General features: G+C 39.8%; 1 protein-coding gene across 9 annotated transcripts in view; it reads left to right on the forward strand.

The window, feature by feature from the left end:
* CDON (cell adhesion associated, oncogene regulated) overlaps positions 1 to 26,325 on the forward strand; it is a 99,440-nt gene that overhangs the window by 12,684 nt on the left and 60,431 nt on the right. For all 9 annotated transcript variants that reach the window (XR_015158048.1, XR_015158047.1, XM_086385468.1 and 6 more), the window contains 4 exons: positions 20,720 to 20,856; positions 22,674 to 22,946; positions 24,414 to 24,560; positions 25,582 to 25,725. Coding sequence is in view for 7 of the 9 variants with exons in the window: in XM_086385468.1 (XP_086241594.1) it covers positions 20,781 to 20,856; positions 22,674 to 22,946; positions 24,414 to 24,560; positions 25,582 to 25,725 (640 nt within the window). In the remaining 2 variants the exon portion in view is untranslated. The remainder of the gene's footprint in view (positions 1 to 20,719; positions 20,857 to 22,673; positions 22,947 to 24,413; positions 24,561 to 25,581; positions 25,726 to 26,325) is intronic.

Here is a 26,325-nt window from a genome sequence, read left to right on the forward strand (position 1 = left end):
TCTGCTTTATAATAGTTTGAATCAGTCATAATTTGAATCAGTCATAAATATATATATATATATATACATACCCTCCCTCTTGAGCCTGCTGGAGAAGGCTATGGCACCCCACTCCAGTACTCTTGCCTGGAAAATCCCATGGATGGAGGAGCCTGGTAGGCTGCAGTCCATGGGTCGCTAGGAGTCGGACACAACTGAGCAACTTCACTTTCACTTTTCACTTTCATGCATTGGAGGAGGAAATGGCAACCCACTCCAGTGTTCTTGCCTGGAGAATCCTAGGGACAGAGGAGCCTGGTGGGCTGCCGTCTATGGGGTCGCACAGAGTCGGACACGACTGAAGTGACTTAGCAGCAGCAGCAGCTTGAGCCTACCTCCCAATTATTAGCTATTTCTTTTCTGTTTTATATCATTGTATGAAAGAAAGTGAAAGTGTTAGTCACTCAGCCGTGTCAGACTCTTTTGCAGCCTCATGGACTATAGCCCGCCAGGCTCCTTTGTCCTTGGCGTTCTCCAGGCAAGAATACTGGACTGAGTAGCTATTCCCTTCTCCAGGAGATCTTCCCCACCCAGGGATCAAACCCAGGTCTTCTGCACTGCAGGCAGATTCTCTACCATCTGAGCCACCAGGGAAGCCCCATATCATTGTATAATATTGGCTAAAACAAATGTTAATGCTACAGCATTTAAGGATACCTTACTTGTGTTCTTTCATTGTAGATCAAACTAGTTTAATGAGATAGTTTAAAAGTTTTGGTGACCAAATGGAGAAGGAAAGAAAGAAAAATAGGTAACTTAAAGGCAAATCTTGCCCCTCCTCCTGGGCTGGAGAGAAGCTGAGTTATAAGAGCACAGAGTCCAGCTCCTAGTTTGAGGTGTGAGGCTGTTTATTTTCACTCTGGAGCTGTATATACTACAGAAGGAAGACTCTGGCCTTGCTTAACCTAAGCAAGTCATTACTTATCTACGATCTGGCAAGCGATTTGATTAAGGTTGACAGAACTCATATAATATCAGAACCAGGCCCTCTTAATGATTGATGAAGCTTGTCTGTAAGTTTTTTTTTTTGAAAGGACAAAAACAGAGCAAGAATGAATACTTGTTCAGATCTCCAACTGCCCAGTATCAGCCAAGTCTGTAATGTACTGTAGTTTTATCTGTCGGGGTTAATAGGTATTAATTTATATGTTATTTTTAATGGTATAACTAAATGGCTTTAAAAGAATATTTTTAGATCAGTAGGTTAATTTGACTTCTACGTGATTAAATTCTTGAAATTTTGGAGATATTGCTTCACACCTTAACATCTTTCTTACGACTTTCTTTGATGTTATATATATATTCTTTTGTCTAGTGGAATTTTTTAACCTGTAAGGAATTTTCTTATTTATTTTCTGGTGAAATTTGAGTTCTTTGCCAATTTTTGGCTTTAACCTAAAGCATTTTTACCCTCTTGCTGTCTTACCATGCAACCATGATTTAGAAACTTGTAATAGTGTCACTGAGTGTCCCTGCTAACCTTTGCTATGTTATTTGTTCCTTATTCTCATTACCAACAGGTTCTCTGTATGACTAAAATGTGCAGATGTTCTTTTTAATTACTGTTTAAAAATTTTTTAACTTTTTATTTTGTATTAACAAACAATGTTGTCATAGTTTCAGATGAACAGCAGAGGGATTCAGCCATAAGTATACATGTATCCATTCTCCCCCAAACTCCCCTCCCATCCAGGGTCTTGGCAACACTTTAAATCATTAGTCTACATGTAGTTCTGTGTCCAACCAACATGATTTCTTGTGTTTTAATCATTCATATGTTGCTTAGTAGAAATGAGTATAGGACCAGAAGAACTCTCTCCACCTTATTTTAAGTAAATTGAGCATAAGGAATTTCCAAATGAGTGAAACAATTGAGAATGAATTCATTTTCTGTAAGTGGAATTTTCATAACCTGGGAGCTTTCAGGCTATTGATCATACAGGTTTAGACTACAGTAAACTCTGGAGTCAGTGTGAGTGGGATCAAAGCCTGACCCCACCATCTCCGTGACAAGGCCTCTATGTTTCCCTGTCTGTATAATGGGATCACCTCAGTTAATCCTCACAGAGTGATAGGTGCTTGATAGGTGCTTCTTGCACGTGAGGGGTTGCTGCTGTTATATTATCTGTGAGTTCTGGTCTAATAGTTACAAAATATTATTGTGATGTTGCTGAATTCAAGACGGTCATTTCAAAATAAAATGAGTTGGGATTAAACTTTGGGGACTGTAAATGTGGAAAGAAACTAGAATTGATTATATGTTGCTGTTGAGTTGGTTAGGACTTGGCTTCCATCGCAGAGAGTGGTTAGGTTATGTGAATAATATAATAGCTGGTGGTGATTTTCCCATATCCCCTTTCTTACCTAAATTTCAATTTTGTTTCTTTGCGATCTCCCGTTTCTCCTCATCTCCCCAGACTTAATAGAAACCTACTTTAGTACCAGGAAAATAAAATTTTAGATACGAGATGAACTTCTTACCTAGTCTTATTGACACGTTCTTAAAAGCAAGAGCTACCTATGGTTGGAACCTTTTGTTGATTCTTCTTGATAATTTTCCCACCAAAGGTACAAATGTTCTTATCTGTGGGAAATCCCAGTGCTTTCTAGGATTTTGATGTATACATACTTAATAATGAGTTTGGCTCTTAAGTCTCTTTCAAATTACTTTTTTTCTCTTGGGCTTAGATATGGTCAGAGCAGATAAATACTTAACTGGGCTTGATAGCTTTGAAGACCACCAATAAAGTGTCATTCCCAAGTTGTTTCTAAAAAAGAAATAGAATAGACTTGCGATCATCTGATGCAAATGTTTGATTTGGAGGGAGGCCAGTGGTGCACAGTCAGCCCCACCCTAGCCACGCCCTTGAGTTGTTTCTCTGGCCGGGATAAGCCCTCAAGTGACTGTCGAAGATTGAGATTTAGCAGTAGAGGGGAATCCAAAGAACTGGAGCCAGGAGTTGTGGAATCAGAACATGGAAAGGTAGGGGGCTGCAGGCATCACTTTCTACCTGACTGTGGCCTGTCTGTCCTGGAGTTCCTTTCTGTCATCAGCAGTGACAGTACTAATGCTTCAGGAAGGAGATACTGTTCTGTCTTACTTTTTTGTTGTTGTTTTAAATATTTTTTTTAGTTAAGGTTTGAGAATTCATCTGTTTCTTCTACCTTACAGGTTGGCCTCATTATTGTATTTTTATTATATCACTGGAATCCGGGTTTTCAGGGAAGCACAGTAAATTTTGCAGCAATAATGAGCCTGTTTGTAGAAAAAAACATTGTACCATAACTCTAACATGCACAGATTTTTAAGATATTCCCTCTGGGGCCTATGGATAAAGCTTAGTTGAAATGCATTTATAGAATTTTCTTAAGGTAGTGGTCTTGGTGGCTATGGAGGTGGGTAGCATTTACAAGATTCTTTTAACCTTTTTGATTTGGGGGAATGTGACTCTAGTATTTGAAACTATAATTCTTGTCTTGTCACCCCCAGTCTCAGTTGAGATTTGCAAAGATGTATGTAATCAAGGAATTAGCTTTGTGTGTGATTAGTTAACGTCTTAACGGAGGTGATAATGTCCTGTATTTTGCTAAAAAGGAGTGGACACTTAAACTTGAATAATGTACCACTTCTTGCCTGGAGAATCCCATGGAGGGAGGAGCCTGTAGGCTACAGTCCATGGGGTCACAAAGAGTTGGACATGACTGAGCGACTTCACTTTCACTTATCAAAGGGAAAAATTTTTATAAACCCCAATATTGTTTAAAAAATTTAATTATTAACCTCATTTAATTATGTACAAAATAAACTAGATGCAAACTTCTTATAAAACTAAATTTGCACATTGTGACAAAATCACAAAACCAATGTAATTCAAAAATGTTAAATCTTAAAAACTGTCTTGTTACATTGTCAGTATTGAGTTGAATAAGGGGAAGATGCATGTGTGCTAAGTCGCTTCAGTTGTGTCACTCTCTGCGACCCCTGTAGCCTGCCAGGCTCCCCTGGGATTTCCCAGGCAAGAATACTGGAGTGGGTTGCCGTGCCCTCCTCCAGGGGATCTTTCCAACCGAGGGACTGAAGCTGTGTCTCTTATATCTCCTGCATTGGCCGGTGGGTTCTTAACCACTAGAGTCACCTGGGAAGCCCTAATAGGAAGACTTGGCCTTTTGATTTGATTCTTTGATTTTAAGCATGTTTAACATTATTTTTCTTTTCTTTTTTTAAACCTTTCATTTTTATTTTAATTAATTAATTGATTTTATTAATTTTTGGCTGCACCTTGAACGGAGAAGGCAATGGCACCCCACTCCAGTACTCTTGCCTGGAAAATCCCATGGATGGAGGAGCCTGGTGGGCTGCAGTCCATGGGGTCCCTAAGAGTTGAACACAACTGAGCGACTTCACTTTCACTTTTCACTTTCATGCATTGGAGGAGGAAATGGCAACCCACTCCAGTGTTCTTGCCTGGAGAATCCCAGGGACAGGGGAGCCTGGTGGGCTGCCGTCTATGGGGTCGCACAGAGTCGGACACGACTGAAGTGACTTAGCAGCAACAGCAGCACCCCGAAGCTTGTGGGATCTAGTCCCCTAACCAGGAATCACACCCACATCCCCTGCATTGGAAGCCTGGATCGTTAACCTCTGGACTGCCAGGGAAGCCCCTATTTTTTCTTTTTAATAATGAACTTGTATTTAACTATTGGTCCAGTATTTTGTGGGCCACTTTAAAAGTACACTCTGATACATAATACTGAAAAAAAATTTAGAATTCATTTGATGAAGTGCATGTATGCATTCTTATTTACTTATTGTTGATGAGCCATGGTAATGTAGGATCTTTGTAGTACATGTGTTTCTAATGTTATATTATACCATCTGCGATGTCATCTGCTTTTCAAGTTGGCACACTTATGTTGCCATGAGCTAGAAGATGATTTACAGTTCCTACTTTTCTTTTCACCTGTTTCAGAACTTTCTTTGAATGGTATTATGTAACATCATTTGACCTTCACATGTCATGGGTATGATCCAAGAACACAAATGTAAACCAGGCATGGAAATCTTGTGTCATGTCTTTATCATTTGTCTGATGACCTGGAATAAGATAACAATAATTCAGGTTTCAGCAGTGCAGAAACACAATAAAATTAAAAAAAGAAAAAAGATTTTCATACCTTCAGAAATTCATCTGCAGATTAAAACTAAAATAGAGAAAGAAAACTAAAACCTCGTAGATTTAAGCATCCTTCCAGAATGAGAAGTGGCTGTGGATTCACAGTGAATTCAACAGGCATAAAGAAGAGACTATACTCAAGGCTCTCCTTTTATTTAAGAAGCTGTGTGTAGAAAGGGTGAAATGGAGGCCTGGGCTCACCCTGGGCTCAATCTCACCCCCATCATTTATTAGCTATGCAATCTTGGGGAGATTATCTGAACACTCATTTTGTGTAGTTTACTTCGCAGGTTTTAGATATACAGAGGTGACCAAACTAGATGTGGTTCCCTTCCCTCATGGACCTACTATTTAATCCAGGTCCGGTAGAAATTTTTTACATTTATATGACCTATAGATATCTAGCCTAGTTCTTTATTTTCACAGTGTAATGAGTCAGGTAAAACCAACTTCTGTGCATTCCCTTCAATACTGTTCCCTTGGTTACCATTTTTTCTCAGGAAATCAGATTCAAATGAAAATCAAAGCCATTACTGAAGAAGGAAAGAAGTTTTATTTTATCTTTTTTTAAAGATCTTATAGACAGGGCCATCTTTATTTGATGTACCATGATGGTACAGAGAGAAAATTGCTTTAATTTATAGAAGATTATAATAATTTATTATGGAAACGCTACAGATTCAGGTATATACTTGTTCATTGATTAAATTTAATGTGCATACAGGGAGATATAGGACTTCTATAACATAGTATTGGAGTGAAATTCCTTATGTTTTATCTCAGTAATTTCTTTAAAAAAATTTTTTTTTTCTTTTTTGTAAAGTTTTAAAACAGAGTTTGAAAATAGTCTGCAGAGAAAGTAAGGGGATAACGGGAATTTTGCTTCCCAATAAGGTCTAGAAGTTTGGCCTGTTTTGGAGAGGAATGTTAATAATGAAAGTACAGGTGCTGCTGGGACCAGTGGGGTCTTTTTTGAGTGGCAGAAACCCGTCAGTACTAAGAGCGAAAACGCTGCTTTCGGGAGATTTGTTGGTTGACATTCGAGACAAAAATCTGAGGGGTGTGTGTGTTTAATGCTCCATTAAGAGACACATGATTTAACTATTTTATAACCAAATGTTGGTGATGAGCTGCTATAACATAATCTACTGATTTATCAGACTGAAGACTTTAAAGTCTTGAAATTACTGTTTCTCAACATTGATCTTTAAACCAGCTTGATTTATAGTGAGGATTTTATATTCATATGGAGTAAGATGAGAAACAGCCAGCTGAAAGACATGGAGTGATTATTTCCTAAAGCCAGATTTATTCTAAAATTACTTTTTGGCTCATGTTTTGTTCTGTTCCAATGAACAATGATTGTAGATGGCAGTTCTTCTTTTCTTTTTTTTAACTTGGTAAATGGTTCGTATACTTACATGGGACGTATGGGTGTTTTGTTTTATTTTTAGGTGTCTCTGGTTATTGAAATCCAAAACTCTGGGAACTATTGCTCTCGATTAAATTTGGTAAACTATCAGTGTACAGTTTTCCAAATTGGATGTGTGGCGTCTTTGCTGTGTCTCATGCTGAATGTTTCTCCATCTGTAGTGTTTACAGCCGTGTGTTTATGATGCGTCAGCATCAAGTCGGATTCTCCCTCTGACCACAGACTTGAGTTGGCTTTTTATCCTCCTCCAGCAGGACTGGTAATGCCTCACTTAGTTTTACATGTACCTTCATTGTTCCATATACTGAGGTCAGGAGGCAAACACTTAGAGAGTCTCTCTCTCTCTAAGAGTTGCTTTTAGCTGTTTTATTAGTCCTGCTGTTGGTTATTTTAATTACTTGTATGTTTTATTTGTACCCCAAGGCTGCTCAAGCAAAGAATGCAATTCAAATAAACAAAATAATATCTGATTTTTGGAACACCCACACCTGCCAGCTGGGCCTTCCTCTTAAGTTCTTACTCAGGTTGGCATGGAAGCTGGGCAGAGAAAAAGGAGGTGATTATGTAGAGTTATGAAATGTTTTCTTCAATGTAAGTTCTTGGAAAGCTTGATAACTTAGTAGTTTTCAAATCAGCGGGGCTGTTTGCTTCATGATCAGTCTTTCTTTTGTAAGACAACCCTGAGTTTTCATGAGAAGTTCTGTCTTTTCCATTGTGCATATGTTTCTACCAGTGTTCCCAGAATTCTGGGAAAACCTCACAGATAATTTGACTGTAAAATAGTGGATGACACTTTCACAAAGCAGGAAAAATTTGTAGGGAAATTTCTTCAGTTTCTTCGTTATTATTGTTCAGTCTCTAAGTCGTGTCTGACTCTTTCGGGACCCTATGGGCTGTAGCCTGCCAGGCTTCTCTGTCTGTGGAATTTTCCAGGCAAGAAAACTGGAGTGGATTTTTCCTTCTCCCGGGGATTTTCCTGACCCAGAGATCGAAGCCCTTCTCCTGCATTGGCACGTGAATTCTCTACCACTGGGCCACCAGGGAACCTCAGTTTCTTTACCCGAATACAAAGTAAAGGGTCTGCCTCTTCAAGTTCTTACAATGAAATCATAAACTTGTCTCCTGCTTTTTTTTTTCAACTTGGTGTTTTTTTTTGTTTTTTTTGTTTTTTTTTAATAAGAGTGAACACAAGCACTCTCTTTTTTGCTTGCAAACTGGAGGGCTGAACTATATGCTTTTGACTTAATTTTTAGAGCTGAACTGTTGTTGATTTTGGACACCTTTGCTGTTTCTCTTCCCCCTTTCCTCTTCATTAGTGTAGTCATGTTTGGAGTCTGCCAGAGATGAGGCAAAACTAGTGTAAGAGGTGCGCACAGGCTTTTAAGTGCTTTTTCATTTAAACATAGCGCTTGTAAAATGTTTGTCATAGAATTCTAAAACTGAGAGAAAATTGTGGGGTTTTTTTTCCCCTCTATTTGCAGACAGAATCTAAGCCACACTAATTTACTAAATGTTCCACCTGACTGAATCCTCTAGGAAAAAGAAATACGTCACTGTAGACTACCAACTGTTAATTTTTAAAAAATATATTTTGAATATTCTTATTAAATACTTTAAAAATATGTTATTAAAAAATTCAAACTCCTGTCACTTTTGGAAACTCTTTTTTATGTCAAAAAAGTTCTAAATGCTGCTGTTTATATGTAATCCAGGAGTTAAAGATGTCAGAGATTTAAGAAATGAGATCAAGGTCTCTGTTATCTTATTCTGCTTCTATGTCATCTTTTCTCTAATCATTTTTTTTCCCCAACTGCTTTGAATATGGACGCTCAATACATTTTTGTTGTATAAATGAATTGAGAAACTGCTTTTTGTGTTTTTAGGCTACGACTTTCAACTCTACTCATAATGTCTTAGAAAATGGGTTGAAGGAAGAGATTTTAGAAATTTAAGCAAAGGATCCAACCCACAGCATTCTTATAAGATCCAAATTAATCACCTGTCATTATATGAACAATCAAGTTAATCATTCTCTTCTAAATCTCACCAAGAATGAAAACCAAAAACTCCTCAAGTTGTTCTAGAGGCCAATAATGAGTCCTTAAGAGTTCAGCTACAAGGTATATGCCTGTATCAACATGTATGTTCTACAAATGTCAGCTATGACGTGAGTGTAGTGTGATATGAAAAAAATATATATCAGAAGTATACCAGAACTTAAAATATCTAAATCAGAATTATGTCTTTAAAGAAGTCTGTTACCTAGGGAAGCTGTATATTTAATATCACATTGCTGTTATTGTACCAAGAAATTTGGTGTTCTTTTGGAATTGCCTTTACTGTTTATGGCACTTAAAAAATGTTTTTTTGTGTTCTTGAGTATTTTGGAACTAACCATTAATAAATTAATTGAGTGATGTTGATGGAGTTAAAACTATATGGGGTTAAAAATCAAGTGTAATCATAATCTAATGAGATGATTTTTATGTCTTGTTTATACATGGACACCAAAAATAATAAACAGGGGATTTTCAGAAAAGACTTACACAGAGGAGCGTCACTGGAGTAAGTCTGTCTGTCTTCCTGGGTGGGTCTGTCTGCTGTGCTGGTTTTCCGCTCGTGCCCTTGTGTGCTGTGTGTGTCTGTGTGTATCTCCTCTATCAGTGTGTTCTTGAATTCTTTCTTTGGACCTTCCTGTTTCCCATTGTCCAATCTAATGTCACAAAGCAGCTGCTGCTCTTTGGTGTACATGCGTGCAGCCCAGCAGAGTTGCTCCAGCAAGCTTTGTTTCATTTCTGGTGGACAAGGTGGACCCACTGCTAAAACGGTGTCTTAGGCTCTCCCAGTTGGACTAAAACTTCATGCAGTATTGTGTTGTGTTTACAAAGATATCCCAATCTTAATTGATCCATTTTTCTATGTTCACTTCATCAGGACGTTGTATCTTGATCATTTCTTTGATTTTTATCTGTCTGTCAAAGCTTCTAAGAATGCAGGGGTTTTTTTTTCTACAGGCCTTTGTGTGTTTTTACTTATTTCTATATTTATCAGTCCATTTGTGGTGACTGTGCTAAGTGCACGGGAACCTGTGATTGACATGTATGCTAGCCTATGGCAGTGCTCGAAGGGCCCTATTCTCAGCGCCTAGTGCACAGACGTGATGCTGTGACAGCTCTGGCAGAGCCGTGTCTGACCTAATTCCCATCACCAGCTTGAACAAACTGGGCCTCCTAAGAAATATACACCCCTTCCGTTATTTTATTCAGCTAGGTTTATTTATTTTTGGTTATGTTTATTTTGCTTTTTAAAAATTATTTATTTGGCCATGCTGGGTCTTAGCTGCAGCATGTGGGGTCTAGTTCCATGACCAGGGTTCAAACCTGGACCCCCTGCTTTGGGAGTACGAAGTCTTAGCCACTGGACCACCGGGGAAGTCCCTATTTTATTTTTTTTAAATTGGAATATAGTTGCTTTACCATGTTGTGTTATAGTTTCTGCTGTACAACAATGTGAATCAGCTCTATGTATGCATATATTCCCTTCCTCTTGAGTCTCCCTTCTACCTTCTTTCATTCCACCCCTCTAGATCGTCGCTAAGCTCCCTGTATTTTATGCAGCCAAGTTTAAAGGTGGAAGAAGGTACTTGGAGACTAGTATCACTAAGTTCCAGGTCTCTAGGACACTCATAATTCAGCAGGTCATATAATACAAAAATCATCCTGATGGAGGTCCAGTGCCCAACCATCATTGATTCAAGTTTGTTTGCAGCCAAGATATTTATTCTTAGATCTCTAAATTTTTGTTGTTGTTGTTGTTTTGCTTTTTCCTCAGTATTTTACTGTATACATTAGAATATATTGCATGGAAATGAGTTTCTCCTTCAGTCCTTATTTCCTCATTATGAAAATGAAATCTAAGCCAAAACCCCTTGAGGGTGTCTTTCGTCATGGCCAAGGAAAATTCATTCCATTTGGTAAGGTCTGAGCAAGGCATTGTTCTTATTAACAACTATATTAATTTTATTGCCTAACACTTATCATCCAGAGCTCTTTTTAAAATGGCTTCACCTTCCTTCTTCTCATTCTCCATCAAAGAGCATTAGCCCAGTGTCTGTCTGGATCTTTGTAACATCAGCCTGTTCAAGTTCAGCTAGTTCTTTGCAAACTGAAAACTTTGCGTTTGGCGTTTGTTTTGTGGTTACCATTACGGTGTTACGTTTTCCCACGAAGCCAATTCCAATGACAAACCCGAAAATTGACTGAGAGTTGGATTTGTGGCAAGTGTTGATTTTGTGATGCTTGCAAGGGATTCAAGAATAATCTCCTTGAAACTTGCTGTATTTTGTGTTTTTAATGATCCCTCCTAAGTCATGCTTTAGAATTTCCCTTGTCTGTATGCAGCTATGCTTTTAAATATTTGGAACACTCCTGTACAGCTTACTGTGGATGCCAGAATTATCTTATCTCCACAATTCTTGGTTTCCTGTGCTCTAGAAGCAGGAAGAAATAGCCTCTTTGAAAGAGAGTGGAACAGGAACACTTGACTTTAAAAGAAAAAAAAAACACACAAATATGTGACTAGAACCCAACTCGGCCCTGGCTCAGACTCCTTCTCTTTTGGTGAGTAATTAAGACCACATTGGCTCCCATTGCAGCTGGCAGCCCCTCACGAGTGCCTTTTTCTGCTCATGACCTTTGATCTCAGTGACCTTTCCTGGGGTTAGTCCTAGGCCCTTTGCATTGTGTCGGAGCTGAAGTGGCTCATGTGCAGTTGATTATTTCTTTGCTCATTTGGCCTTTTTGGTGCCATAACTCCAAGTCACTTCCATTTGCTTCCTCGACTTTTGATGGTCCACAGTGAAAGGAAATGCTTGTGGAGGCAGCAGGATCAGCGTGTCTGCTCGGCTGACTTGATTGAGGCTCTGGAGAAGTGGGGGAAGGGCTGTGAGGTCTGTAGGTGTCAATGGTTTAAAAAACTAGATGCTTATGACTGCGTGATCCTTCCAAGCTCATGGAAGCAGATACCACCAAGAGCTGCGTTTCCAACAGCAGTGGAGGTAGGGGAGTGGGGCTGGGGGCGGAAGGGTTGTGAGGCGGGGGCGGTTGTGCTGAGTTCTGGTGAGAAGAGAGGTCTACCCACTGTTGACCTGGCCTACATGCTGGACATCCTGCATCTCTGCTTGCACAAAATTTATACACTCATTCTGCCCTCGAGCTTTGCAGCAGGTCGCAGAATGCATCCTTGTCAATTGCACATGACTGCTGGAAAAGATGCTCTGGTTTCTAAAAGCACTGAGAATAGCCCCCAGAGGGGAACATGCTGACTCTTAGAGGCTGCATTTGCTGCCACTGGACTTAGGAGAGCTCTTTTTTCCCTTCTCCTTTCCTCCCCTTCCTCCTGCCCCTACCCACGCCTCCAGTCAGACCACTGAAGGATGCCTGCCAGCTGTTACTCTCATTTCTTGGGACCCCATGTGGGCAGCCTGAAGACTGTCACTGATCAAAGGCTGCAGGGAAGGAATGTGTCTGGTTACCCTAAACCATGGTTGGTACCTTTGAAAGGTATACGGGGGCGTGAAAGTCCAGGGACATTTAGGAACTCATTTTTAAGAAGTCTTGAGTGTCTGATTCCATCCCTGGAATATAATTTTCTGTCTTTTCCTCTTTTGTTAAGACAAAAAACTTTTACTAGCATTGATCATGAGCTTTATTTTTGGGAGAGGAACGGATACCCCTTTAAAGTTGATTTTATTTCATTTTTAGGCTTTAGCCTGAGACTCCTTCCCCCTTAGGGAATCACAGTTTCTCTGCCCTTGCCTCCCTCATCACTCTTAAGCTTTTCAGCTTGCCTGCTAGGTCTTTCCTAGAGTTTCTCTTAGCTCCAACTCAGCTTATTAGTTCCACACCTTAAGATGCATCCTTTTCGTTCCCTGCTAACTCCAAACAGCAACAACAAACCACGGAAAGCCCTGTGGTTTCTCATGTGTTTCCTGTCTTAGTGAAGGCAGTCATCCACATACTCACTCTTCCACGTCCGAAATCTGGACAGCAGCCTCAATGCCTTTATTTATGGCCGAAGCCAAAGGGAAACAGAAGTGAGCGGACAGTGGATTCCAAAGATGTCTAAGAGATGTATTCCTTCCCAGGTCACATCGTTCACTACCCAAGTTCCATTAGTCCCTCCTCCTAAATAGCTTTTGAACTTGTCCATGTCTTAACATTTAAAAAAAGTCTTTCACATGTATGCCCTGTTATTTCTCTAGTGCAGGTCCCCTTTCTTTTTCACAACAGCCTCCTAAACCCTCTTCAGCCTTTCTCCACATGGCAGGGTAAATTGTTTGTCAAAGGCACAAGTCTCATCTTGACTCTTGCTGCCTAAAAGCTGCTAATACTCGACTCGGAGGAAAAAAGCCAAATGCTATAACTGGATTTATTTTGTTCTTGATACTCTGGCATCTACTCAACCATGTGGCCTTATTGTCTCCCTGTCCTTACTGTCCACTCTAGTCTGTTCTTCCTTCCTCTCTGTGTGTCTAATTCTGTGCACACACTCACCCTTCTGCTTGGAATATGCCGCTCCCCTTGCTTTTCCTCCCTTCCCCCAAACTTCTCCCTCTGACTCCCCTAATCATGTCTCCTCTGGGATGTCTTCTCAGCCTCTGAGTCTTGACTGGGTGACCCTTCTGTTTTTCCGGTAGCACCTGTGCTTGCTTTATTTTGTGGCTCATCTAACCCCTCCTTACCTACTTTAATTCCGAAAAACTTGCATATCCTAAAAGCCTTGCTTCTTTATCTTCTTCTCTTTGTTTTTGGCCACACCCTGCGGCTTACAGGATCTTAGTTCCCTGACCAAGGATTGAACCACGGGCCCCAGCAGTGAAAGCACCTAATCCTTACCATGGACTGCCAGATAATTCCATTGAAAGCCTTGCTTCTTAGTGAAAACCATTTCCATTGATTCTGATGGGGAAAAAAGTCATGACATGTTCCATCCCAAACCAGGAGAGCTAAACTATTTCCACGGATAGAAAAGTAAATCAACTTAGCAATAAAAACTAATTTGTGTAGGTGATAAATAGGTGATACTATTTTGAAAGCAAATAGATAGTGTCTTCCTAAATATGTTGCAATGAGTTTATTTCACTTAGCAAAGGAGAAAGAGAAGACTTGAGGGTGCTGGCTGGTGAAGGAGGGCTGGGGAGGGAGTCCTGCCGAGGTGGGGCAGGGAAGTGGACTTGGAGACAGGAAGTCCTTTATAGCATGTAGTTACCTTTCATTCACGTGGCACTTCAAGTCATAGCACACAAAAGCACCTGATGGCAGAATAAAGGCTAAGCATCAAAGTGTTCCACAGTTGTGAAAACGATGTACTCCTGCTGCAGGCAGAAGATTAAGCGTTCACCGTCCTTTCTTTCTTGGTATCTGTTCACAAAACATCCAAATAAATATAGCGGACCATTCAGATCCTCTAGATATTCTCTGATAAAGACTGTGGCGTCGTATAAACTGGTGGGTGTCTCTTTGCCCACAGCTGTCCAAGTCTCCTTGTTTAGTTTCTGATTGTAAAAGTTATATAAAAGTTTATACCGAATAAAAAGAAGCCATCCACTGCTTAGATACAGCCATCATTTAAAACTGGACATTTAATTTCCGAACACATGGGGTTTTTAAAGTGTCTTTGGCATTAATTTCTCATTTAAATGCTTTCTTCTCTGCGATCACCCTGTGTTTTCTGTCTTCTGACTTTATTGAGGGTTTCAACGGTCAAGTCAAAGGTCTCTCTTGGTAAATGTCACACTGCACTTAAAACTGTGTGGGGTATTTTCAAATATCTTTTGATATTGACTTCTAATGTAATTCCACAGTGATAAGAGAACAGACTCAGTATGATTTCAATATTTAGGCCATGAAATTTTTGGATCTTGTTTCACGTCCTTGGATATGTTCCAGTGTCTCCTAGTTTATAGTCTATGGAAATTTGAGTAGAATTTGTATCCTACTGTTGTGTGAAAATGGAATAAATCTTAATTCTGTTGAATTGGTTCATGGTGCTTTTCAGGTCTTCTGTATCCTTCTACTTTTCTGTATATTCATTCTGTTAATTTTTGAGAGTTTGATATTGAAACTCCAACGAAACATCTTAATACTTAATTGTAATATATAGTGAAACTGTCTGTAACTTAGTTTCCTATTTTCCAAGTCTTCTGTAAATGTGTTACCATACTTTCATAATTTAAAAAAGAGAGAGGAACAAAGAAGCCGTCCACAGTATGCAGTAGCCTTGGAGCAGCAAGCTTAGGTGTTCTGTTAGGTGAATCAGTACTGGAAGGGCTTCTTGAGTTGTCACCTGCGCTTACCTGATTTGAAGCATCTTGAAGGCAGCTGTCCTGCCGGTTTCGCCCCCGGCTGGGTTCCCAGTACAGCGCAGTGCCTGTCACGGAGTAGGGAGATGCTTAGTGTTTGTCCAGTGAAGGATGCATTCCTCTGCTTTGAACTCTTTTAATACTTTTTACATTCTCATCTACTTATTATATTTTTCTTTATTTCAGAGTTCATTAATTCAAGCCCTCTTTTCCAAATTAGGTTGCACTTTCCTCTAGCTCAGAAATCATGCCTTCCTCATCTTCCTCATCTTTGTACCTCTCCCAGGATCTTGCCCCAAGTAAATACCCTGCATATGGAATTAATTGATTGAATGAATATTTCTTGGAAAAAGTAAGATTCTCTGAGAAGTCTGTGCAGGAAATGTTGTTTGCTTAGCTAAACTACTTAGATATTCAGAATGAAGAAAACTTGGAGAGGAGATTTACAGTTGCTTATGATTAAGATCAAGGTGGTTCAATGGGTTTAAAAAAAGGTTTTTGACTTCCATAACCGAAATTGTGCAGAATTAAGCAGTATCTAGTAAAAAAATTTTAAGTAGACATGCTTTATTTTTTCTTTTGTTTCAGTTCAGTTCAGTCGCTCAGTCATGTCTGACTCTTTGTGACCCCGTGAATCGCAGCACGCCAGGCCTCCCTGTCCATCACCAACTCCCGGAGTTCACTCAAACTCATGTCCATCGAGTCGGTGATGCCATCCAGCCATCTCATCCTCTGTCGTCCCCTTCTCCTCCTGCCCCCAATCCCTCCCAGCATCAGAGTCTTTACCAATGAGTTAACTCTTCACATGAGGTGGCCAGAGTACTGGAGTTTCAGCTTTAGCATCATTCTTTTGTTTAGTTACTGCCAAAATATCATTTTTTCCCTTCCACAGTTGAGAAATAGAATGCTTTGAAATAGTTTGAAAATAAGAATCTGTCTTTTTTTTAAAAAGAAGGAAATTATTATTTTATGAAGAAAAAGATGCCTTTAAGAAAGAAAACTAAGAATATTATGTTTTGAAGAACAGTACTGATCCCAAAGCCGAATTTTTTGTTCACAAATTAATCACAGTTATTCCCTAAGCCTCAAAGAAAACTCTAAGAACATCTGATATAGGAGTCTAGGGAGGGGATAATGCAGAGAGGCCGCTTTGATCATCCTTAGGAAAGCAGAGGCGTTCCTTCAAAAACAGAGGAATCAAATCTAGAAATTCAGGAAAGACTTTTCCCAAAGGATTATTCTGGCAGTGTGTTGAAAAGGGGTTATAAAAGCAACAAGTTCACAACCTGAACAATAAGTTAAATAAATGTTAGGGAACTATTTCCTTTCTTATTCTGAGATGAGGCATACCTTTAGTTTCCCCTTGCTGACAGAAATTCTCTTAAGCCTGGGATGGCTTAAAAGTACAGTTTGTAATGTAAGACAAATTGGCTTCTCTGTAGGCATGCAGGAAGGGCTTACAGAAAGCCCTGAAACTCAGGAGGTACCAGCTCATCTTGAGTTAGGACTCAAGGAGCAGCACTTGGGCTGTCTGTTACTCTTCTTGTGGTCAGGGATGTTTGTTTGCAAGGCTGGACCTAGGTTTCCCTTGGTGGCTGTTGAATATAATTTCAAGCTACCTGATGAGTAGGGCAATGAAATCCAGGTCCTTTTTCTGAATATCACAATTCTCTAACAAGCTGAGCAGGCCTGCCAGGGATAAATATAAACCAAGTCAACAAATACTTAGTCAGTAACGGTTAGGGTTGTAATTCCTTTCCAACCACCCAAATTAACTGACAGTGTGAGTCTCACAGAAACATGGGCATATTCCTGTGTGATACTGTTTAGGTAGCAATAATGAGCTGTGACGTTTTAAAGGACAGCTGTAAAATAACTTACTAGATCTCATGCTGGGGTTAAAGTTGACTCTGGAATTTGTTTCACTGCTTTTCAATAAATAAATAGTTGAGGAGAGATTTGGCAAAAGGAAGAAACTCTCCTCCTTGTCCTCATCGTCTCAGGAAAGTGTCTGCTGTTAACAAGTTGTTTGAATGTTTGTTTTGCCTTGACTGCTTAGCAGCGGTGTGTCAGTTCTTGCCCTTGAAACAGGGGAGAATTCAAATAAACCAAAAAAGGCTTTCACACAGCTGGCCCTTTCTGCCAGTGAGTGGTACTGTAGTATTTTCTCCCACTTTTTAAAAGAGCTCATCAAGGAAACATTTAAAAGGCAGTCCTAAAAAAAAAAAAAAAAAAGGCAGTCCTTGAACTGATAGTAGATGAACTTGAGTTTGCAACTTGGATATTTTTGGAGTCCGTAGTATAGAGAAGAAGCAAGCAGATCCTGAGAAGTACTTGATTTATTCAGAGACGTTCTTAAGATGCCTTGCCTTGTATTGCTATACCCAGTTTTATTGATGGTTAGACTTAACCTTTCTTTTCACAAATAAGTATGCATGTAGAATTCTCACTACTAAAATGTCATTAATGTAGCTTTGGCCTTACATTTTGTTGTGTTTGGTAGTCACAAATTCTGTGTCCTGGCCAAGCAGGAATATGGGGAGTAGAATTTGTCATCAAAATAACCACTCTTTGGATCTCTAGCCTACCAGTAGTACCTGGTATACAGTAGGTACTTACTGTATGTTTGCTGATTTTTGAAATCATACTATGAATGAATAGTCGAATGAAGGAATAAAAATATAGCTAGGTCACATGGAATCCAGTACAGTTCTCACTAAATTTTACTTTGTTAAGGTACTTCTGGGAATTACATTCTATGAAGGTATTCTTTTCATTTTCAGAAACATCACATGCCTCTTTTCTGCTAGGCATTCAGTTCAGTTCAGTTCAGTCGCTCAGTCGTGTCCAACTCTTTGCGACCCCATGAATCGCAGCACGCCAGGCCTCCCTGTCCATCACCAACTCTCGGAGTTCACTCAGACTCATGTCCATCGAGTCAGTGATGCCATCCAGCCATCTCATCCTCTGTCATCCCCTTCTCCTGCCCCCAATCCCTCCCAGCATCAGAGTCTTTTCCAATGAGTCAGCTCTTCACATGAGGTGGCCAAAGTACTGGAGTTTCAGCTTTAGCATCATTCCTTCCAAAGAAATCCCAGGGCTGATTTCCTTCAGAATGGACTGGTTGGATCTCCTTGCAGTCCAAGGGACTCTCAAGAGTCTTCTCCAACACCACAGTTCAAAAGCATCAATTCTTCGGTGCTCAGCTTTCTTCACAGTCCAACTCTCACATCCATACATGACCACTGGAAAAACCATAGTCTTGACTAGATGGGCCTTTGTTGGCAAAGTAATGTTTCTGCTTTTCAATATGCTGTCTAGGTTGGTCATAACTTTTCTGCTAGGCATTAGAATTTGCAAAGTTGAACATGATATCATTCTTGCCTTTAAAGAGGTAGCAGTTATGTAACCAGATAAATTGCAGAACAGAGCAGTGAGTGCAGTGGTAGGCAGTGACCAGGGTATAGAGTTAGCACAGACGAGAAAGAATAAAACATATCTGGAGAATGGCATGGACCTTGTGAATATTCCTAATTTATTTGTTTGGTTTATTGTTCATCTCTCACACAAATGTAAGGTATACATTTTTGTCTGTTATTTTTTACTTATATATGTATTTAAGCTACTCTGACCCCAGTTCCTAGAATAGTACCCAGCATATAGTAAACATTCAAAGGGAGGTTCAAAAGGGAAGGGATATATATATATATATATATATAATACCCATGGCTGATTCATGTTGAGGTTTGACAGAAAACAAAATTCTATAAAGCAATTGTCCTTCAATTAAAAAATAAATTAATTTAAAAAACTGTAAAAAATTCAATAAATACTTGCTGAATGAATAATTTTCCTTTTGAAAGGAGTTTACCGGTTTTATTTCCACCAATGAGATATTATAGTGATTTTTACCCACATCTTCACCAGTGCTGGGTTATGTGAATCTTCTGTTTTAGCTTTGTTAATGTGTTATAGAATTTCGATATTAAAAAAAAAAACCCACAAAACCCAATATTTCCATGGCTGTCATCCATCTATCCTTAGCAGTTCAATTTTTCTGCTGCCATTGATAGCAATGGGCTTCCCTGGTGGCTCAGATGGTAAAAGAATCTGCCAGCAATGTAGGAAACCCAGGTCTGATCCCTGGGGTCAGGAAGATCCAGATGGCCAAAGCATAGCTATTGAGCAACCTCCTCTTCAGCTGTTTTCCCCTCTCTAGTCCTCCCCATTTCAGGAAACAGAACTTTATTCTGTTACATCAAAGACTAAGAGTTATCCTTGACATCTCTTTATCTCGCCTTTTCTACCCAAACCTTCAGCAGATTCTGTTGGTTTACCTTTAGAGTCTGCTTTAAATCTAGTGATTCAGTGACTGCCTGTATTGTATCTGATGCACCCTATAGACCGGTGAGAGGCAGTCCCTTATTACATCTATATGTTTTGGTCCTTGGAGCTTGTAAAAGTTCTAGAAACAGTCTTACATTTTAAAAGAAATAAGGCAATGTCCTGATACAGAGCTTAACAATTAGGGCAGTATAGATGAGAGAATCCTTATGATATAAATGAGACAAAATGCTAATTCTATAAATGAGAAATGGTAAACGGCTCTTTGAATGAAGCAGCTTGGTCAGTTGAAAATTCAGTTATTCAGATCCCAATTCTGAACCCTTACAGACACTGCTGTATGCTCCTCTCCCAACTCTGTGCTTGTCTGTGAGTCCAGGTAAGAAGAGAGAATGGCAGTTTGGGGGCTGAAGCTTTTCTGCATCTTCATCCTGTGAATCACTGGGTTCAGTGGCTGCCCACCGTTTTGCAAGCTATGTATAGAGAGCCTCCCATACAAGACAGACAGCCACTAACGAGGTGCTTGCACCAGCTTGTCCACACTCTTCCGTTCCTGCCCCACTTCAGTCTAGTCCACCCTCTAGTCAGGGATCTTAAAGCGTAATGAGACCCCATTACTCCCTTCTCTAAGCCTTCCAAGGGCCCACCGTTGCCTTGAGAAGAAATGCCGACATCTTCACCGTGGCTTTTGAAGCTGGGTGGGATCTAGCCTGGCTCTCCTCTGTGCTCTTTTTCTGGCTCATCCCACTCTCACCGCAGGGGTCTTTGGATGTTCTGCAGAAGGCTCAGGCCCCACCCAAGCCGGCCCTTAGTTTCTCTGTGCAATCCGTGAATCCCCATCTGAAAAAACAGGAAGAAAACCAGGAGTCCCTAACTCATAGTGTTGTTGTGAAGGTTCAGTTAATGTATGAAAACCACTGAGATGGTGTCTGGCCCGTGCAGAACGCTGTATAAACGGTAGTTAAAATTTTTTTGTTTTTGTTATTGTTTGTATTGTAAGGAATGTAGAGAAGGAATGTGTTTTGGTTGAGTTTTAGATGGTTGTGAGTTGTACAAACAGAAATGGGCGAAAGACCATAATGGATTCATTTGGAATGATTGGGTCTGTGTAAAATAATTATCTTAGTACTTATCCAAGTACTTATCTTGGAAAAGTAAGTGGAACTTCTGACTTTAATGCCTACAGATTATTTTGTGAACTGGGAAGATGTGGATCATTAAATGCCTTGTATTTGATGCAATCTATATAAAGCTTGCGAAATTGAAGGCAGCCACCATGTGTAGGACTCTGGCTCTTCAGAGAATAGATTTCAACTGTCTTTGTACTTTAGAATTTCCTTCTTTTTTTTTCCCCCCTATGTCTCTTAGTGAGCCAAAGCCTAGGTTTTGCCCTGGACGTCTGCCCTGCCCGCTTCTGTAATCTGGCGCTATGCATCCAGATTCTAGACCCTTACAGACGCTGCTGTACGTTACTCTCCTGATGCTGTGCGCTTCTGTGAGTCCAGGTAAGAAGAGAGAATGGTAACTTTTGGGGTGAAGCTTGTCCTCATCTTAATCCTATGAAAAACTTCAACTTTAAAGCTTTGCCAGTAGTAATGGTTTATAAAGACATTTCTAAGATTTGTTTGACCAGCGGAACAATTTTTAAAACTTTAATTAAACAATTTAAGGATTTCTTAGTAGTACTTCTAGGCACTTACAGTCCTTCCCATCATTGTCCTTGTGATTTATTCCTTTTGTTGCCTTGAAAATAAATATTTTCTGATCGTGCTTTTTTTCCAATGAGGATATGTTACAGATTTCTGAATTTGGAAATTATAATAGGAATAAAGTGCTGACTACATATCACTGCAGAGGAGTTTTAGAATCAGTATGTAAGAATACTCAACTTGGAATGAGAGAACTTGGTTTGAATCCCAGGTCTTATGACCTCGCCTAATTTATTATCTCTTTGCATTACTGAAAAGCTTTAATGTGTTTATTATTAAATGTACATATAAGCCCAAGGCTGAATCATGGCCCATATGCATTTCTTTTTATTTTAGATTTGTGTGAAGATTTATATAGAAGTATATACAAATACAGTGATGTTTGTTTATGAATATTTGTTTATTATCTTTGTTAAAAATACTATATAACTGTGTTTGATTTAGTAAGGGAAAATTGATTTAGTGGTTTTATTTCTGTTTTTTGTTGGGCTAAATAGCAACCTCAGATTCAGTTGAGGCATTTCCCTTAATCTTTATTTCTGGTAAAATACCCTATAAAAGTAGATTCAGCAATTTATTATGTTTTTTCTTTTAAGTATTTTATTATACCAGATTAACAGGATTCCTCCCCCATCCTCTTTTATGGGTGGAGGAGAGGGATCTGTTTTGATACTTGAGTGCAAGAACTTCTCTCTCCCAAATTCCTGGAAGAACAGACATAACAAATGAAACTATTCCAAACACCAAATAAAAATGTTCAGATTGATACCCCGTTTATCCTTACATCCCAGAAAGGATAGGCTTTGTATTTAAGTGTGGCTTCCTGACTTTCTACTTCTGCTTTCTTAAAAGTTGAACATGATTTATATTAAAGAGAAGTAGTCAAGAAGTGGTTGTTATTGTTTAGTCGCTAAGTCGTGTCTGACTCTTTTGCAACTCCATGGACTATAGCCCTCCAGGCGCCTCTGTCCATGAGATTTACCAAGCAAGAGTATTGGAATGGGTTGCCCTTTCCTTCTCCAGGAGATCTTTCCAACCCAGGAATCGAACCCCTGCCCCCTGCATTGGCAGTCAGGTTCTTTACCACTGAGCCACTAGGGAAGTCCAATCAAGAAGTACCATAATCTTTATTGATGAAATAATTTGCTCTTAAAAGTCAAATCCTATTGGTAATATGGAAGAGAATTCTCTTTATTTTGAAAGTCATCTTCTCTTTTTCAGATGCCTAATTTCCGGTTTTTAAAAACTGCTTCATTCAAAAAAAATAAATAAATAATAAAAACTGCTTCATTCAAAGAGCAGCTCACCATTTCTCATCTACAGAATTCGTATTTTGTTTATTTAGATTGTAAGGATTATTATCTGTACTGCCCTAATTGTTATCTTCTATATCAGGACGTTGCCTTGTTTCTTTACAAATGTAAAGCTGTTCCTAGAACTTATACAAGCTCTTAAGGACCATAGCATATCGATGCAGTAAGGGATTGCCTTTCGTTGTGTATATGCCGATAAGTATATTAACTGTGCTCTTTTTCTCTCTCCCCGTATCTCCTCTTCTCCCCCATTCCCTCCCCCACCTCCACCCTTTGTGTACGGGGAATGTTCCCTTGCAGACTTGGCACCTTATTTTGTTTCTGAGCCATTGTCTGCTGTCCAGAAACTTGGTGGACCTGTAGTACTGCATTGCTCTGCTAAACCTGTGACTGCTCGTATCTCATGGTTGCATAATGGAAAAAGATTGGACAGAAACGTGGAACAGATTAAGGTTCATCAGGGCACGTTGACTATCCTTTCTCTTAACCCCTCACTTTCGGGTTATTATCAGTGCGTTGCCAACAACAGCATCGGTGCCATCCTGAGTGGTCCTGCAACCGTATCCACTGCGGGTGAGTTTAATTGTTGTCCCTGTGACAGATGCTTTTTCCTGAAATGACTCTCGGTACCTGCGTTGTTTGAGTCGTGGAAGGAGCATGGGCTTTGGAGTAAGATACATGTGAGTTCTCATCCCAGCCTTGACATTTGTTGTGTTTAACCCCAGGGGAATGATACTAGAACCTCTGTGAGCCTAGCTTGGTGGCTTCCATTCTAATAAGGAATGTGAAAATTGTTTTGTGCAGAGTTAGGACAATTTTCTAACGTGAAACTGAATTTCCTTGTATTTTAAAGTTCTTAATATCAGCAACAACAGCTGTTGTCGGCTTTGACGCAGTTATTTCATGCAGTCCTTTATCTTTTTCTCAAATCTAATTGTTTTATTTACTTTGATTGCAGAGTGGTTTTCGTTTATTTAATTGAAACCAAGTTAAAGAAGTGGGGAGGGGGCGGGGAATAACGGCAAAGAAAGGAATGTTGAGTATTGAACTTACGGTAAATCTAGACTGTGTGGTTTTCTTAGTAAGTTTGAGCCATCTGCCTTTCAAATGATGATGGCTTCCAGTAATGGAAAACGTCTTTGTGAGGGCACCCCTATTTACAGAACAAATCTGGATTCCCCAGGAGTAGTGAGTTTGTCATAACTGAGAAGAGTAAATGTTTTTGTAGAGCTGTGACCCATGGACAGCTCCAAGTCACACGCTGGAGGGCTGAATTCCTAGGGGCAGGCTGCACAGTGCTTTCACCATTGGCCATAATGAGTAGTGCTCGCTCCATCTGTAGTAAACTTAACCCGGGAGAAATTGAGACCTAGTTAGGGAACTTCTTTGGCAGTGGTTAAAACTCAGTGCTTCCTCTGCAAGGGGCCTGAGTTCCATCCCTGGTCAGGGAACTAAAATCCCTCCCCACACACACACAAAAGTTAAAAAAAAAAAAAAGAATTAGTATATTTGGTGCTTCCCTGGTGGCTCAGACAGTAAAGAATCTGCCTGCAATGCAGGAGACTGGATTCTCTCCCTGGAAATTCAAATGATACACTGCTTTTTTTTTTTCTTCCTCTATGTCCTAAGTTCATTCTTGTAAACCATTTTATTGCCATGTGAGTAGCTACAAACAGAATAAAGATGCATAGGGAAAGTGAGCTGTGATGAGAGACTGGATTAAAAAGGATTCATCTTGATAGAATGGGGAACAGTTACGCTTTATAGTCCTCCCTCATGTTTCAGGAACAGTTTGCTTGTCTCGTAGTCTCCTGGAAGCATTGACTTCTCAAAAAAGGTGCCATGACTAAGCCCCAGCCCTCAACTGTGTACCTCTATCCCAACTGTTTACTGAGATAAAAAGATTCTGTACTCTGGGAACTGGGATTAGCGGCCACACACAGCTGTGGTGCCAATGTTTTTTCTGGTTTTAAAATGTCCTTTGGGGAAGAGAGTTCAAATTTGCATTTATTGATTGATCTGTCTACTTATTTATTTCAGTTCTTGGTGATTTTGGTGCCTCCGGAAAATACGTTATTACAGCAGAAGAAAAGAGCACTGGTTTCATTGCCTGCAGGGTACCAGATAGTAACCCCAAAGCTGAAGTGCGCTATAAAATCCGGGGAAAGTGGCTGAAGCAGTCCACAGGTGAGAACTCTAATGAAAAGCCAGTGGCGCCCATGGAACAAATGTCATTCCCTAGCTTCCTTTAAGCTCTGTGTGCTGGGGGCTGGGGACGCAAAAATACTTGAGATATATTGTCTCTCCTCTTGAGAGTCAAGTGGAGGAGACTAGAACAAATGGTTACAGTATAAGATAGAACATAATATAGAGAACAGGATAGAAATGATCATAGGCAATTCCCGGGTGGTCCAGGGTTAAGACTCTGGGCTTCCAACCCAGGGGGCGAGGATTCAGTCTCTGGTCAGGGAACTAAGATCCTGTATGCTCAGAGGTGCAGCCAAAAAGTAAAAATTAGAAAGAAATAATTACAACGCCGCACCTCCAAGGCTCACTCCTTCAACCTGTTCAGGAATCTGCTCAGATAATGCTTCCTTCAAGGTCACTCTCATGGCTCTATCTAAAATTATATGCCGTGTTTTCTCTGCCCCCTTGATTCAGCTTCCTCTTTTCTGTAGCACTGTATTATGTCAGTGGTGGCTTGCTTTTTATTCGCCTCTTTCTTGGCTACCCCATCCCTGCACTGGAATGCTGGCCGTGGGAGGGCAGGGTTTGCTCTATCTGCTTGCTTCATTGTTGTATCGCTTGGGCCCAGGCTGCTGTTGGCAGAAAGTAGGCTCTCAGTACATACTGTTGAGAAGAAAGGAATGAAGACGTGAATGAATACTGGCTGGTCAGTGCTGTAGGCAGAGGTTTGCCCAAGGTGATAGCTGTGGTCATTGTGTCTTTGTCCAAATATGTTTCTTGTGCTTTTGATTTTCTCAGTGAGTGGTCTGTAGTCGTGGGCTTGATTTTGTTACTCAAGTGCTGCTGACTTTTTTTCCTGTCTTGGCTTTCCTTTTCCTTCATTTAATGTTTTTTTCCCCCTGATTGCTTATCGGCTGCTTGTGTCATGTCTACATTTAAAGCATAACTATCAACCTTTGTAAATTTTAACTGGTGTCCTTCATAAAGAGAGAAGCCTAACTGCATTCCCTTCCTTCCACAGAGAATTATCTAATCCTTCCATCAGGAAATCTTCAGATTTTGAATGTATCCTTAGAGGACAAGGGATCTTATAAATGTGCAGCTTTTAATCCTGTCACACATGAGTTAAAAGTTGAACCCATTGGCCAAAAGCTCCTTGTGAGTCGTAAGTATTTGGGGGAATCATGGTCACTGGGGAGAGTCCTTGGAAGCATTCCACGTGAAGAGTTGGGAAATGGGAGTTCATTTTTCTTTCACATCCTGTTTGTTTATCATGAGAAAGTCTTATAAAAAATTACATGCCTAAATAGCATAATTCTGTACATGTTTTATTAATACAAATATAATGGCTTTCCAGGAGAGAATTTTGGTCGAATTGACAGAGTAGAATTCATGCGGGGGACTCTGCCTTTTGCCCAGAGAAAAAGAAATTAGAGAGACTTCGCTGGTGGTCTAGTGGTTAAGACCTTGCCTTCCAATTCAGGTCGGGGGGCTAAGATCCCATGTGTCTCAGAACCAAAAAACCAGACCATAAACAACAGAAATTTATTGTAACAAATTCAGTAAAGACTTTAAAAATGGTCCACGACAAACACAATCTTTAAAAAGAAAAAAAAAGAAATTGGAGAGCAAGTATCACTGTATATCAGTGGTAATCAAATTGGTGACTGACTGTGAATTATGAAAAAATATTTCTCAGTTGTCTTTGAGATATGGTAAGTCATAGCTGATTTTTAGCTTAGGGTGGTCAAGTTGTGAGTGGATC

Source organism: Bos grunniens, chromosome 29 (genome assembly GCF_055505025.1).
Source record: "Bos grunniens cultivar Pamir isolate PY7600 chromosome 29, Bosgru_T2T1.0, whole genome shotgun sequence".
In the NCBI taxonomy this organism is placed as follows: Eukaryota; Metazoa; Chordata; class Mammalia; order Artiodactyla; family Bovidae; genus Bos; species Bos grunniens.